This window comes from Lissotriton helveticus, chromosome 4_1 (assembly GCF_964261635.1).
Source record: "Lissotriton helveticus chromosome 4_1, aLisHel1.1, whole genome shotgun sequence".
NCBI classification, from domain to species: domain Eukaryota; kingdom Metazoa; phylum Chordata; class Amphibia; order Caudata; family Salamandridae; genus Lissotriton; species Lissotriton helveticus.
In genome coordinates this window covers 147,957,259-147,970,758 of record NC_136063.1, presented here as the reverse complement: position 1 = coordinate 147,970,758, position 13,500 = coordinate 147,957,259, and the positions used below count along the sequence as shown (strand labels likewise).

The following is a 13,500-nucleotide window of genomic DNA, read 5'->3' as shown; positions in this document are numbered from 1 at the left end:
TCTGCGGCCTTCTACACCATCACGCGGGACCTCAGCGTCAGTGGGACAGTCAATGAACACTGTTGTGTATGACAGCCTCTCACTTTGAGGTTCTTCCTTGCTGAAAATGCTTTTGGCCGCAGGGCGTGGCTACGTACATAGTAACTACGCATTTATTGAAATAAGTGGATGTTAATTGCAACTGCGTAGGCACAACCTACCCTGGAGCCGGTGTGTGCATTCGAGGGAGTAATTAAATTGTGATGACAACACCAACTGTTTAAAGTGACAAATACGTGAGTTTCTTCAAAAATGCCCCGAGTAGACTGTATGCAAAGCGCGCAAAGTTCATGAATGCTGCGGCATTCTTCGATAGTACAATTTGTCTACAGTTCTGTGTTAGTGTAAGTCGCCCATGTGTTCTTTCCCCTCCGGCCTGCAGAGTAAATGTGACATCTTTGTTGTGTTTGGGCAAACGTGAGCGCTGAAGAAGCGCATAGAAAGAAGACACAGGAGCCTCCTTGTATGCATGTGTTTGTGTGACATCGTCACCCAGCTTTAATAAGAAAACCACATCGTTTTCGTGCTGTAATAATTTATTACAGTGGAGTAGTGGCATCAGAATGCCTGCACCGGCTGACAGTGTGAACAGTTTACTGAAAATAACACTCAATCGCAACCCGAATGGGAAATCCATGTTTTAGCTTCGCAGATTCCTTTCTTCTTTAACTTCTGTCCGGAAAATTCACAATAAATCAACTGTTTGTGGTATAATGTTTATTTAACTGTTCGAGTTCAATTCAGGGGCAGGAATCTGCTTGTGTGTTACACACACATCATAAGACGCAAACGTAGCTTTAATTCTGACTTGCATTAAACTGCTTAAGAGTTGCAGTTTGCAGGAAATCACAAGGTGATTTTTGTTTCGTTCCACTTGAATTATATTTAATCTGTAGCCAGAAGATTTTGTTTTGAAGGATCAGAAGGCCAAGAATTGAAAATACCCCCACTTTGTATAAAAAAAGCCTCCCCCAGAGTTCTCTGACCTTATAAGAGGGAGCAGCGTGTCGTTTTTCTGTTTCGGTTACTTGCAGGGTTTTTATAATGTACTGTAGGGTGTACTTTATCCTTTTTATTTTTGAGCTTTTAATATTGCATCAAACAGATGGCCTTGAATTTACTTCAAAGTGCTTTGTAACCAATGGGATGGGGTCACAGATAGGTTTAGGCATGGCAGTGAGAATCAATGGCATTGGCAAATGCCGAAATGAGTTTAGAAAGAGCTAAGTTTGGTGAGAAGGCAAGCGAGACCCCAGCTTTCTGTCTTCAGGCGTAGTTTGCAGTTTCCTTTCTTCAGGGATAGTTTTCAGCTTCCTGCCTCCAGGGGTAGATGCCTGTTTCCAGTCTCCAGGGATTTATCCAAGTTTCCTGTCTTCTGGTGTAGTTTCCAGTTTCCTTTCTCCAGGGGTAGTTGACATTTTCCTGTCACTTGTGGTAGAACCTAGGAACTCATTTATGAAAAGTGACGCATCGCTGCGAGAAAACAGCAATGCGTCACTTTTCACTGCGCTCTCCCTGCGACACTAACACTGGGTCATATTTACAGTATGACGCATCATGTCGCAAGGAGTTACAGATACATCAGTATTTCTGACGTATCTGTAGGCGCAAAAGTGACGCATTGCGGCAATGTGTCACAAAAGTGACGCAACTCCAGCAATGCGTCCTTTCACATGGGGAAAGCCCCATGTGAAAGGGCTTGCGTCAGTCTTACGCCTGCTATGAGGCAGGCGCAAGATTTTGACGCAACAGCGTCCTAAAAGTGACGCAGTGAAATCTCATAGAATTCACTGCGTCACTATTACGAGGCTTTTTGTGGGGGAACGCCCCCTCTGCATACATTATACCTGACGCAGGTATAATGTAGCACAGGGGTTTACAAAGCGACGCATCTGCTTAGATGCATCACTTTGTAAATAGTGCGCAACAGGAGGCATGTTTTACGCCGCCGATGCGTCACAAAAAGTGACCCATCGGAAGCGCAAAACTGACGCAAGGCCTCATAAATGAGGCCCCTAGTTTCCTGTGTCCGATGGTAGTTTCCTGCCTCCAGTGGTGGATGCCAGTTTCCTGTGTCCGATCGTAGTCTTCTGTGTCTAGTGGTAGTTACCTGTCTCTAGGGATAGAGCCCACTTTCCTAGCTCCATGGGTAATGTCCTGCTTCCTGTCTCTAGGGGTGGAAACTAGTTTCATGTGTCTGGTGGTAGTTTTCTGCCTTCAGGGATAGATCCCAGTTTTCTATCTCCAAGGGTAGTTTCCTACTTTCTGTCTCCAGGGGTAGATCCCAATTTCCTCTGTCCGGTGGTAGTTTCCTGTTTCCAGGGCTAATTGCCAGTTTCCTGTGTCCCGGTGGTAGTTTCCTGTCTTTCGAGGGTAGATCCCAGTTTCCTGTGTCCGATGGTAGTTTCCTGTTTCCTGTCTCCCAGAGTCGACTCCAGTGTCTGGTGGTAGTTTCCTGTCCCCAGGGGTAGATCCCAGTTTAATGTCTGCAGGGGTAATTTCTAGTTTTCTGTCTGCAGGGTTAGATCTCAGTTTTCTGTGTCCGGTGGTACTTTCCTCTCTTGTGGGTTAGAGCCCAGTTTCCTCTCTCTAGTGGTAAATCACAGTTTCCTGTCTCCAGAGGTAGAGCCTAGTTTCTTGTGTCCAGTGCACATTTCCTGTCTTCTGGGGTAGAACAGTTTCCTCTCTCTAGAGGTAGATCCCAATTTCCTCTCTCAAGGGGTAGGTCACAATTTCCTCTCTCTAGGGTCCTCGTCTCACTGTGTCTTGCTGGATGTATACGGCTTGTCCATAGTACAATTTTTCCATTTCTCCCAGGTCACAGATCTCTCACCTCTACCCAAGCTGGCCTGCAACAATTTCTCTCCCCTCTGGTCCCTGAGGTCTAGTAAGACATGCCTCTAGCAGATGAGCAGTGTTAGGTGGCTGTTGGCGCAAACCCACCTGCATCACATGCCAGCCTAAGACTTCAAGTCTGGCACCGCCTCATGCTGGTACTCCAACCTCGATGGCGATGATAAACAAGCATTGTTTAGTGGTGACTGTGTGCTACGAACAGCCTTGGGTAACCAATAACCTGCCTATTTACCATTGGCTAACCATTAACCTACCTATTACCCATTAGGTATTTCCAACTGGATAACTATGACAGTAACAGGAGGCTTCAGGTCTTTATAACTCCACTGTTTCAGATGTTTCAATGCACATGGTTGTACAGGCTATTGGCCTTCACACCTAACCTCCTTCCATTTTTGTACTTCAAGCATTTTACCTGATGCATTCTACCTTGTTGGGTATGGCGTTACATCTGTCTTGTAGGTCGACTCAAACTCGTCGATAGGTCTTTGAAACTCCTTTATGGTGGGTGTCATATCAGAGCCAGTCTGGTAGACATGTGAGGGAGCTTTGTCTTTTTTAGCGAATGCCTCCTACCAATTTGCGATAAGAAAGTAGGCCTTGGTTTCTGTGAATGAATGTAGCTCCAGCATTCTGTCAATAACTTTGTTCTAACATCTGTCTCTTGTTACCCCCTCTCCAGGTCGGACTTGTGTCCCAATCTGCTGGTGAGCCATGGCGCGCCGGTCTCAGAGCTCCTCCCAGGGGGATAACCCCATGGATCCGAACTATCTCCCGCCACATTACAAGGAGTATTACCGAATAGCCATCGACAGGCTGGCCGAGGATGGGCCGGAGAGCTACACGGGCTTCCTATCGGACGAGGGCCTCCCCGACTTCCTATGTGAAATGGAAGTTGATCACATCACAAAAAACATGCAGAATCCTCATTATGCACCACAGGATGCCTCTGATGAGGACCCCTTATACAACAGTGACATGGATGTGGACGGCTCCTCGGGCACATACTGGCCCATGCAATCGGACATGGCGGCCCCTGAACTGGACCTTGGCTGGCCAACGTTCTATGGATTTCAGGGAACAGAGGTGACGACGCTCATCCACCCGCCGCCACCAGACAATCCCAGCATCAAGGAGGAGGCAAGGAAGATGATCCGATGCGCTCAACAGGTATGAAGATTGACAATGATAGTGCTTTGCTTGTGGGACAGAGGACATTTCTGTGGAAGACTGATAGTGGTAGGGGTTTGCTCTTAGAACAGAGAAATTAATGTGGAAGAGTAGTGGAAAAAATATGAGTGACCAGAGTGCAAATCCTTATACAGCTTGCTTCTTCCTATTCTCTACTGTGATTGGCAGCAAGTTTAGGGCGATGAACTTTCCATCATATCTACCTCCCACATGACCTACTTGCTCCCCACAATGAATCCTACATGGTAAGGTGGATTTTTAGAGAACTGTTTGCCACCCATGAGGGTCTCCAAGGTCATACAATCATCTCGCTCCAGTTTCCTTGAATTCTCTCCTCTTCACACACTCATTTCTTATCACTCGCTCAACCCAGCTCACTCCAAATGAAGACCCGACTCGCTACCGCCAGCTCAACCCTTCGGTCTGAATCCCACATGTATTCCAGACACAAGCAGTCGCTTGTCCCCCATTCCAGCCTTGCTTGTTTCTTACTCTCTCTTACCAAGGTTCCTCCCCTCTCTTCTAACTCCTTCAATTTCCAACCATATTGGCGAAACTCAATTTAGAACAAATCTGATCACCCCCGTTCATTCCGCCACTCCCGAAGTACATTGTCTCCTACCTCGTGCAGGTGCCTTCTCGGCACCACGTCTCATCCTGTATACCTTCTTCTAAAAAGGATTTGCGGCTTGGTACCTACACAGCCACATTGCCGTACCAGGCCTCAACAAACACAACCCACTAACCTTCTTCAACAATATCCTTTCTCACTGTTCACCAGAATGGTAGGCAGATACAATAGATTTGGTCTCGTTTTGTTCTTTATTGACTCATAAAAATATAAAGAAGGCCTCCTATGGACGTAAAATCCCATCAGATCTTCTCCAAGCAAATGCAATCCTTTGGACTCCCGTAATTGACAAAGTAATATATTCGGTTGTGTAAACCAATTAAGTGTTGGTAATAATGCACTACAAACCTAGCCAGAGAGCGGTGGAGTTCTGAGGAGACTTCCAGCTTGCCAATGAGACTCTCCTTGAAGAGACCGATATAGTGAGGGGCAATGTTTTTTTTTAAATATTTCTTTTTATTTAAGACAAGGCATCAAAAAATAAAGGCATAGTACAGAGGAGACACTCTCCCACATTGTATTACATCTTACCGGAGAAGGTAGGGGGAAGGGGAGGGGAACAGTGAGCAGAGTACATATGTATTAAGAAATTGCGGGGAAACCGGAATATCAAAGGTGGAGTCCACAGGTGGTACACAAATCTCCCCCCTATATCGGTTCCATAATCCCCACACTGATGCCCATTTACGAAGTGAGGGGCAATGTGGAGCTGTGGAGTGAGGTTATGCCATATCCTAGGAGCATAAAAAGAGTATAGAACGACAGAAGGCTTGTCTTCAGATTTTTTGTTTTTGTATGCTTTTTGGTTTCGTGCCTGCACATGAAGTGGTTCTTTGTGTCTCGTCGGTCAGAACACCAAGTATGGTTGCTTTGTTTGTGATGTACTAGTTTTTTAAGACAATGGCAGTTCTCGGGGGGGGGACCAGGAATGTTCTTTAAGGTAAATTAATATCCAAGTGGACATGAAATCTGGTTCAGGGAGATAAGAATTTACTTTCTCCAGCAGTAAGAGCTAGTTGCTTTCTGTCTGGACTTTCCTGGCAGGGTAACCGTTTGAAGGAAAGCTCAGTGTCAAGAGGGAAGAGTTAGTAATGCTCATGGAGAGAGGACGAAGCGCTTTCTGTTTGCAAGTCATTCCTAGATCTGATCTTCACCTGAGTTTGCAAAGAAATGGGAATTATTTTGGGTCAATTTTGTGGCAGTCAGCTGAGGTGGTGAGGGAGCTTCATTCAATGCAGTTGTATTTGTCAAGAGCACACTTTTGAAGAAAATAAGATACTTCCTGTGATGCTAAATAGGAATTTGAACAGGTGCATAAGCTAACTAGATTTCATTCAAATAACTATAGCTGTAGTAGATTTGAGGTAACTGATGAAACACCTGAAGACTATCTAAAAGAGACCAGACTGCCCTATGGATCCCTATCTTTTGTCCTCTTTATAAATTATCTATCTGAGTGCAGTTCGTCAGGAGGAAAAGGTGGAGCTCCCCTGGTTTAGCCATGATCCCGTACTCAGATACGTTCTTGCACGCCTCCTGACTCTCACTGCCATTTAATTCTAAAAAGCTAGGTGTCTTTCCAAGAATATTGCATCCTTAGAGATTTCACAGTAAATGTAAGTAAGAAAAAAATCATACTTACGAAAGAATATTGTCAATAAATCTGTATCTAAGGGGAATACGTTTAAAAACCAAGGCATACTTGTGTTCCATGTTCAAAATTGACCTGGAGACAGGCCAAAGGTAACAAAACAATGTTCTGTAGCGGGATGGAGACCCTGAACTCTAAGGCAATACATATTGTTCCGACCTGCCCTCAATAAATGGATATTCTCCTATGTGGTTTGGGCACAAATTCTTTGACTCTTCGTCGTCCCATGTAGACTTGGATATCTACAGCTATAATGGTGAGTACAACTACTCGGGGAACTCCTGCTATTGGACATGTTCAATTGGGATTCTTCAACTGGTTGATTCTCAGAACCTGCCAAGATTTGTCCATCTTAGATTTATACTGACTAAAAGTGGCTTTCCAGGCATGCGATTGGCAACATGTCATACAGTCAGCCTTAACAAATCAAGTATGTTGATCTACACTACGTTTACATTTCAAAGAGCTTGTTTGTAAAGGTGTCCTGGTCAGTAATTGAATGGAGGAAAAATTCAAGAATGACTGAAATGTTCTGGACACCGCCCATCCGCAAGTGTCAAAAGGACTTTGTGCGACGATCAGAAAAGCTCCGTATCCAATCTTGGAAACTCCGGAGAGTATGAAAGTCGGCCCCGGTCTGAACAGTGGTTGTCCTGGTGATCTGTGTTTTCTTTTCCCAAACCTTTTTTTATACATGGTTCAAGGCACTGTGGCAGAACCTTATTTTGAGACATTTCAATAAATCTTGCATTTCCACAGTCTGGATATGTGTGCAGTGCTTAACACCAGCGTTCAGCCCCATTCTAAGTGGTCCCAAATTTACCAACCATGGGAACTAAGGCTCAGGAAGAGCGAGTACACCTAGTAAAGAGGGCAACAACTGTGTGAAACCCCTGGGCAGGTCAAGGATCATCTGTTTCCAGCTAAAACTAACATGGATTCCACCTTTGGGGCAATATCCACAAACGTGGGTCATTGTAGTGTAAGGTTAATGAGGACACAAAGTATGTTTGTGCATTGCTGCCCATATATGAACATTCAGATGTATATTTGGGATGTTTTCTTTAGTGTGTGGAATTATGAATAAGGACGAGACCCTGTAACTTCATATGAAGAGCTTCTTTACTTCCTGAGATAAATAGTACACCCTCACTTACTAACTAGACTAGTGTAAGTTTATACTATCCTGTCGTTCCCGCTCCACAGCCCCATTAAATCTGTATGGACTGGACCATGGGACTGACCTCCTCACACCCCCCTTGTGTAGACCAATAGACCCCACATCACCCAACAGATGGTCCAAACAATTTATGAGGAACTAGCAAGTCGGATCTACACCCCTGCTATTTCGCTCGCACAATCAATGGAAGATGTTTCTTCCACCACTATCCATTTGACTAGTGTCTCACTCCTAACAGTGGACACAGTCAATGTCCTGCTATGAGCCACTAAATCAGGCTCCCGACAGACGCCTGCCCCCCGGACATAATACATCTGGTCTCGGGTAAAGTTAGTACTCTACTAACCCCTCTCCTGAATAATGTCATCAGTATAGGATATTTCCCTGCTTCCTGGAAGAAAGCCTGTATTAGACCCACCCTAAAGAAACCTTTCCTCAATCCATTCGAAGTAAAGAACTACTGTCCGAACTCTTGTCTACCCTTAGCGACCACATTTTTGGAAAAAGCCATTAACTCAGATCTAACAGGTTATCTTGAAACCATTAACCACCTCGATTCCACCCAACATGGTTTTCGATCGCGCCACTCTACGGGGTCAGCGCTAATCATGGCCACTGGGAAAATCAATTTGCTATTTTATGGTGGAGGCAGAGCCGTCCTTATCCTACATGACCTGTCGGCCGCGTTCGACACAGTAAATCACATGGTACTTACGCAATGGCGGAAGGCAATAGGAAGTAAGGACGCTGCATTAACCCTTTTCATCTCGTTCCTGACAGCCAGAGAACAGAGAGTGTGTGAGGATAACCTCAAATCTCCCTCCCCTGTGGAGTTCCCCTAGGTTCAGCACTGTTGCCAACCCTATTCAACAATTATGTGACGGCTCTGGCTAAACTAATTAGGGTTCATGGCTTCTCGCAAGTATCGTACGCCGACGATACAAAAATTGTTATTTCCATTTCCTCATGTGCGGATAATTCCACAGTTGTCTTGAGCACATCATGGAATGGATGCATAAGAACTATCTTAAACTAAATACGGATAAGACAGAGGTCATGGAATTTGGTAATGGGCCTCCTATTTGGAATCTAGCATGGTGGCAGGATCCTGTCCGGTCCCAGTATAAAAAGTGAGGAAGTTAGAATTTCTGTCTGATGCCCAGTTAAACTTCTCAGGGCAGATTAACCAGGTGGCGTCATCCTGCTACTTTCTTCTAAACATGTTGCATAAAATCTTGCAATATATTCCCTTAGACCTTAAAAAATCTGTTGTGGTCACCCTAATTCTCTCTCAAATTGACTATTGCAACGCACTGTATTTAGGCGTTGACAAATGGCAACTGTCAAAATTACAATCTCTGCAAAATGCTGCAGCACAAACTTTGCTCAATATTCCTAAATACCCCAATATTCCTAAATATTACCATATCTCTAGCTCTATTAGGAATCTTCAATGGCTTCCAGTTAGACAGCAAATTGAATTTGAGGCACTATGATTGGTGCAAAAAGCATTCTATGGTGGAGAACCACTGGACTTTCAGAAACTATATCAATGGTACACCCCCGCCTGAATCTCCGATCGGCCTATAAAGCACTGGTTCGGATCCCTAAAATCAAGAAGGCAAGATGGGGAGGCAGATGTCTCCTACATCGAACATCAAAGCTCTGGAATGAGTTACCGGCCCATATTAGACTTCAATCATCCAGACCCCAGTTTAGGAGATTGGTCAAAACCTGGCTATTCCCTTCACAGAAATGACCTGGCGTCTCTTAGTTCATCACGTTTCTTTGCAACTCCAGCGCCAAGACGCCTCGGAATTCGTGCGCTCTATAAGTCAATTTCTTACTTACTTTACTTACTTACATTTGCATCACCCTACATGCACAGTAACTAATTGGAAGACCTACTACTGACAAAGAAATTTACAAATTTCCATTTCTTTTGAGTCCTTTTACTGTCTTCACAATATAAAGTATGCCATAGCTCCTCACCACTTCACTGTCATCTACCATGAATGCAAATGCAAAGTTACTATACTTATGTTTACCCGACATAATAGGATACACATCCAGAACAGGTTGATTAAAGAATGTCACACTCCATAGGCAAAGTCACTACACTGTTCCTAACTTTCTTCATCATCTAGCATCCTTTGAAAGATTTTAACTATCCAAGCCCCCTGCTTGTACTTGACCCTACTTCACTGGTCTGTAGCTGCCTCTGGGAATTTGATTCACTGACTAGTAAAACCCACTCCAGGTTTAATGATATTCAAGCCAGGTGAACGCACAGAGCACAGATTTATGTATTAAGGAAAACTATTTACCCATTCGGAAATGTGGCTTGAATTTGGTTTTGGGTGGCTTGCCCGCCGCTGACCTAGTTATAAAGACTGTTGAGACGCCCTAAATGACACTTGAGTTGCAAATTGGGTTGACATCTTCATCGCCCTACTGTGCTTTAAAAAGAAACCTAAATTTAAATTTTTCCAGGCAATAATTTTGCCACTGTTCCTTTTGCCTTTAGTCTAAAGCTGGCTTTGGGTAACAGAGTGACGCCCTGGGTTACTGGACCAAAACACTCAGGCGGTTCCTCAGTCTACTCCGCTGGTCCTTGAAGGAGCTGATTCATCCATATACCCTACAAATAAGCACTTGCACCATTTAGGAATAGACATGTTCTAGCTGTAGTGAATGAAAGTTTACATTCCATTAAGAACACAGAGGAGTGGATTATGCTTATCTCTTCTGACGCCCAGCAGCCAACACTAACAGTAAAACAACAATCTGAAAAAACTACATTTCCCAAGACTCTTTGGAAACTAAACTACAGTATGTCTCTGTTTCTCAGGCCATCCACTCTCTTCTCCATATGGCCCTAAAGCGCAGTTTAGTTCTCTCTCTTCTTGCAAGAGCTTCCGAATATCCAACTGTCGTAATCCACGTATGTTATTGTTTCCCACACTACCGTACAAAATCATTGGTACATGTTGGTTCATAATATATTGCTCATGTCCCATATTTTAATATTTTCCATTCCTTTTGTCTTTGATCCAGTTTTTAATTTTATGTTTCAGTTTCATAAAGTCTTGGTCGAAATCAACAAGGTATTGTATCTTTCATTTTCACGGTGACCTATTGTTGGGAGAGGTCTGCCGGTTTCATCAACTTTTCAATTTTACTGATGCTTTCCTGCTCAGATGTTCTTTATTATTAACGCCTTGGGCGCGGCCGCGATTCTGCGCCTGTGCGGCACTTTTATTGAGTGGGCGGGTTCATGACGGCCCCCAGCCGTCATCAGCACACGCCCACCGTGGTGCATGACGGCCGGTGGCCGGCATCAGCATGGAAGGAGTTAAGCACTGTGCGCTTAGTATCAAAGTTTGTTTTCCTACCTCTACAGGCAGAGATTAAAGGAACTGCAGTGAGTGAGACTTGTCCAAACTAGGGCAGACACTCCTGTGCTGACAGGCCCGTCACATGGAGGGCGCCTTTCTACAGGGCCATTGTGGATTGGGCCAAGTCCTCTCCTGCAGCCGGCGGCACCGGGCACTACAAGCTTGTGGTGGTCCACAGGTGAGGAAGCCGAGGAGCTTCATCTCTATTCTGCCTTAATGTCATCTTGTCTATCTGTTTATGGAATGCTCACGTCTTACCTGGATCACTCGGAGCAGACCAGACATCACTATATTTCATCGCTCTGAATACAGCATATCCCGACCTAGCAGGAAATATCAACGCACCTTCAAGACTCCCAGGGGCGGGAGACTTGAGGGACTGCAGAGGTGAGAGGTGTTTACGCTGAGTTCAAAGTAGAATCATTTAGTGATGTGATGGCCCTAAGAGGCCACAACACAAGGTGTGAGTCCACCAAGACAAGTTTATCCAGAGGATGAGTGACTTTCAGTTTGGTCTTCAGAGCAGTGTGCAATCACGGAGGAACTTAAACCCTCAGGAAAGCACCTTCAATACACGGCAACCCCCTAGCAGCATCCAGCACCTCGAGCACAGGGAAGCAGAGCTGTGGGAACCTAGGGCTCCCAGAAAAAAAGGTATGGAAGATATGCAAATACATGCTACAGACAGTGCAGGGAAAGTGTAGGCATACACAGCCAGGTGAGACTTCAATGGCCAACACAAGGCACCCATGACAGTCCAATGTTTCCAATATACCCGTCGAGAAGGATGCTCTTGGAGCCCCCAGCATGATGCTGAAAGAAGTAGACCGTTCTTGAAGAGGATCAGGAAGCTGGAAACCTGGGGGCTGTGAAGAACTAATCTAGGAAGACAGTGTAGAGCAGAGTGCGGTATAGCACCCCAAGTCCCACTGGTCCGCATAGAACAGGTGGCTCGGTACTTAGATGCAGGTTAGCTCAAACCTTTTGAAAAAGTGGTCAGAATTAGGTCGAATGCCCTTGGTCATCCCCTGATCCAAAGATCCTTCTGCCCAAAATTGATATTGTTCTACCGTCTTGTGCAAACGTTTGCATGAGTGGAAAAATGGGACTGATCGCTCATGGAGGTTTGTTGAAGCTTCCTGGCCCATCAAAGCCTCTAAATAATGGTTTTGGGTTTGGCCGAGGAGGCAAGGAGACAGGGTCACAGAGTGTACCAGCGTCCTGTCCATCAGGCCATAGATGGAGCAATTGATACAGGAAGATACTGCTCTCTGCAGTATCGGGTGCCGAATGCTTCAGTTTAGAAAGACAAGCATAAGTCTCACTTCCGATCCGGACATAACATTTACATACAATGGCTCTGTTTTGAATTTGGCACCAATTAACGAAGCCTCTTTTATTCACTCATTCCTTTGTTCACTGACGGACCGGATATTACTACATTATTCACTCACTAATTGAATTTCTTATTTATTAACTCATCACCTTATTTAAAAATTAAGGCACCCTTTCATTAGTTTAGTAGCGTTTCCACTTACCGATTCACTTACGAACGTATTCGCTCAATAATTCACGTAATACATGTTTCGCTTTACATGAACACAATACATTCAAGCGTTACCGCATTTTACATTTTTCATGTATTTATTTAATAAGGTTTTTGTGGAAGCCTCCAATCACAATAGGCGAACTATATCTGTGTGATGATCAGATAAAGAAAGGAGACACTTGACAGCATTTAAAAGCCTCAGGTAGAGATGAGCAAAGACATCGAATGAAGAGACTGCTTTGAGAGGTCTAACCAGCAGATTTGTGTCGTGGGAAGCCTGGCAGCCAACTGACTGAACTCTAGCCATTAGACAGCCTTACCGTGTACATTTGCTAATTCAACTTTTCCATGTTCTCTCTATAGTTGATTTAAGGACACACTGACTCACTACTTCACGTAAAACACCTTCACTCACTAATTCAAATAAATGCATCTTCTTTAAGTTCACTTAAAAAAATCCACGTAAGAACGCGTTCACTCCCTAATTCAATTAACACATTCTCTTGTTTAATACAGGTTTGCTTTCCAGTTGAGTTCAGCAAAAAGAGAGGTAGGGAAAACGTAGTAAAACACTCTTAATCCCCAAATATATCGTTCAAAACAAGGAAAGAGTGTAGAGAGACTCTCAATAAGACAACCAGAACAAAGAAAGTATACAAGACCAGTTGGGTTTGTATAGAAGGCCCTCACTCACCAACCTGGTTGGTGACATTCTTCATCATCGGGCCCCACTGGGAGAGGCCGAATGCCTCCCCAGTGTGCTTCAACGCCAGATTTACTGCGGAGCAGGTACAGTGAAATTGTGAGTGCTAAGTGATAGTGTTGATGGCGGGATTAAAAATGTCTAAAAGTATCAAAAAAAGATTTATTAATTGATCAGTTGGACATGTTTAAAAACAATGTGTTGGAAACTAAGCCAAATAAATTGTTTGGTTGTTTCCCATAGACTTAAGTGGTGGTCAACATGTTTCTGCCAATGTAGGTGTTAATTTACCTGGCATTCGT

At 44.3% G+C, this 13,500-nt stretch overlaps 1 protein-coding gene across 2 annotated transcripts in view; it reads left to right on the top strand.

Annotated features, from left to right (window-relative positions):
• Positions 1 to 13,500, top strand: part of FAM83H (family with sequence similarity 83 member H) — a 228,231-nt gene that overhangs the window by 114,105 nt on the left and 100,626 nt on the right. For both annotated transcript variants that reach the window (XM_078686617.1, XM_078686616.1), the window contains exon 2: positions 3,578 to 4,065. In XM_078686617.1, coding sequence (XP_078542743.1) covers positions 3,610 to 4,065 — 456 coding nt within the window. In that variant the 5' untranslated portion in view covers positions 3,578 to 3,609. The remainder of the gene's footprint in view (positions 1 to 3,577; positions 4,066 to 13,500) is intronic.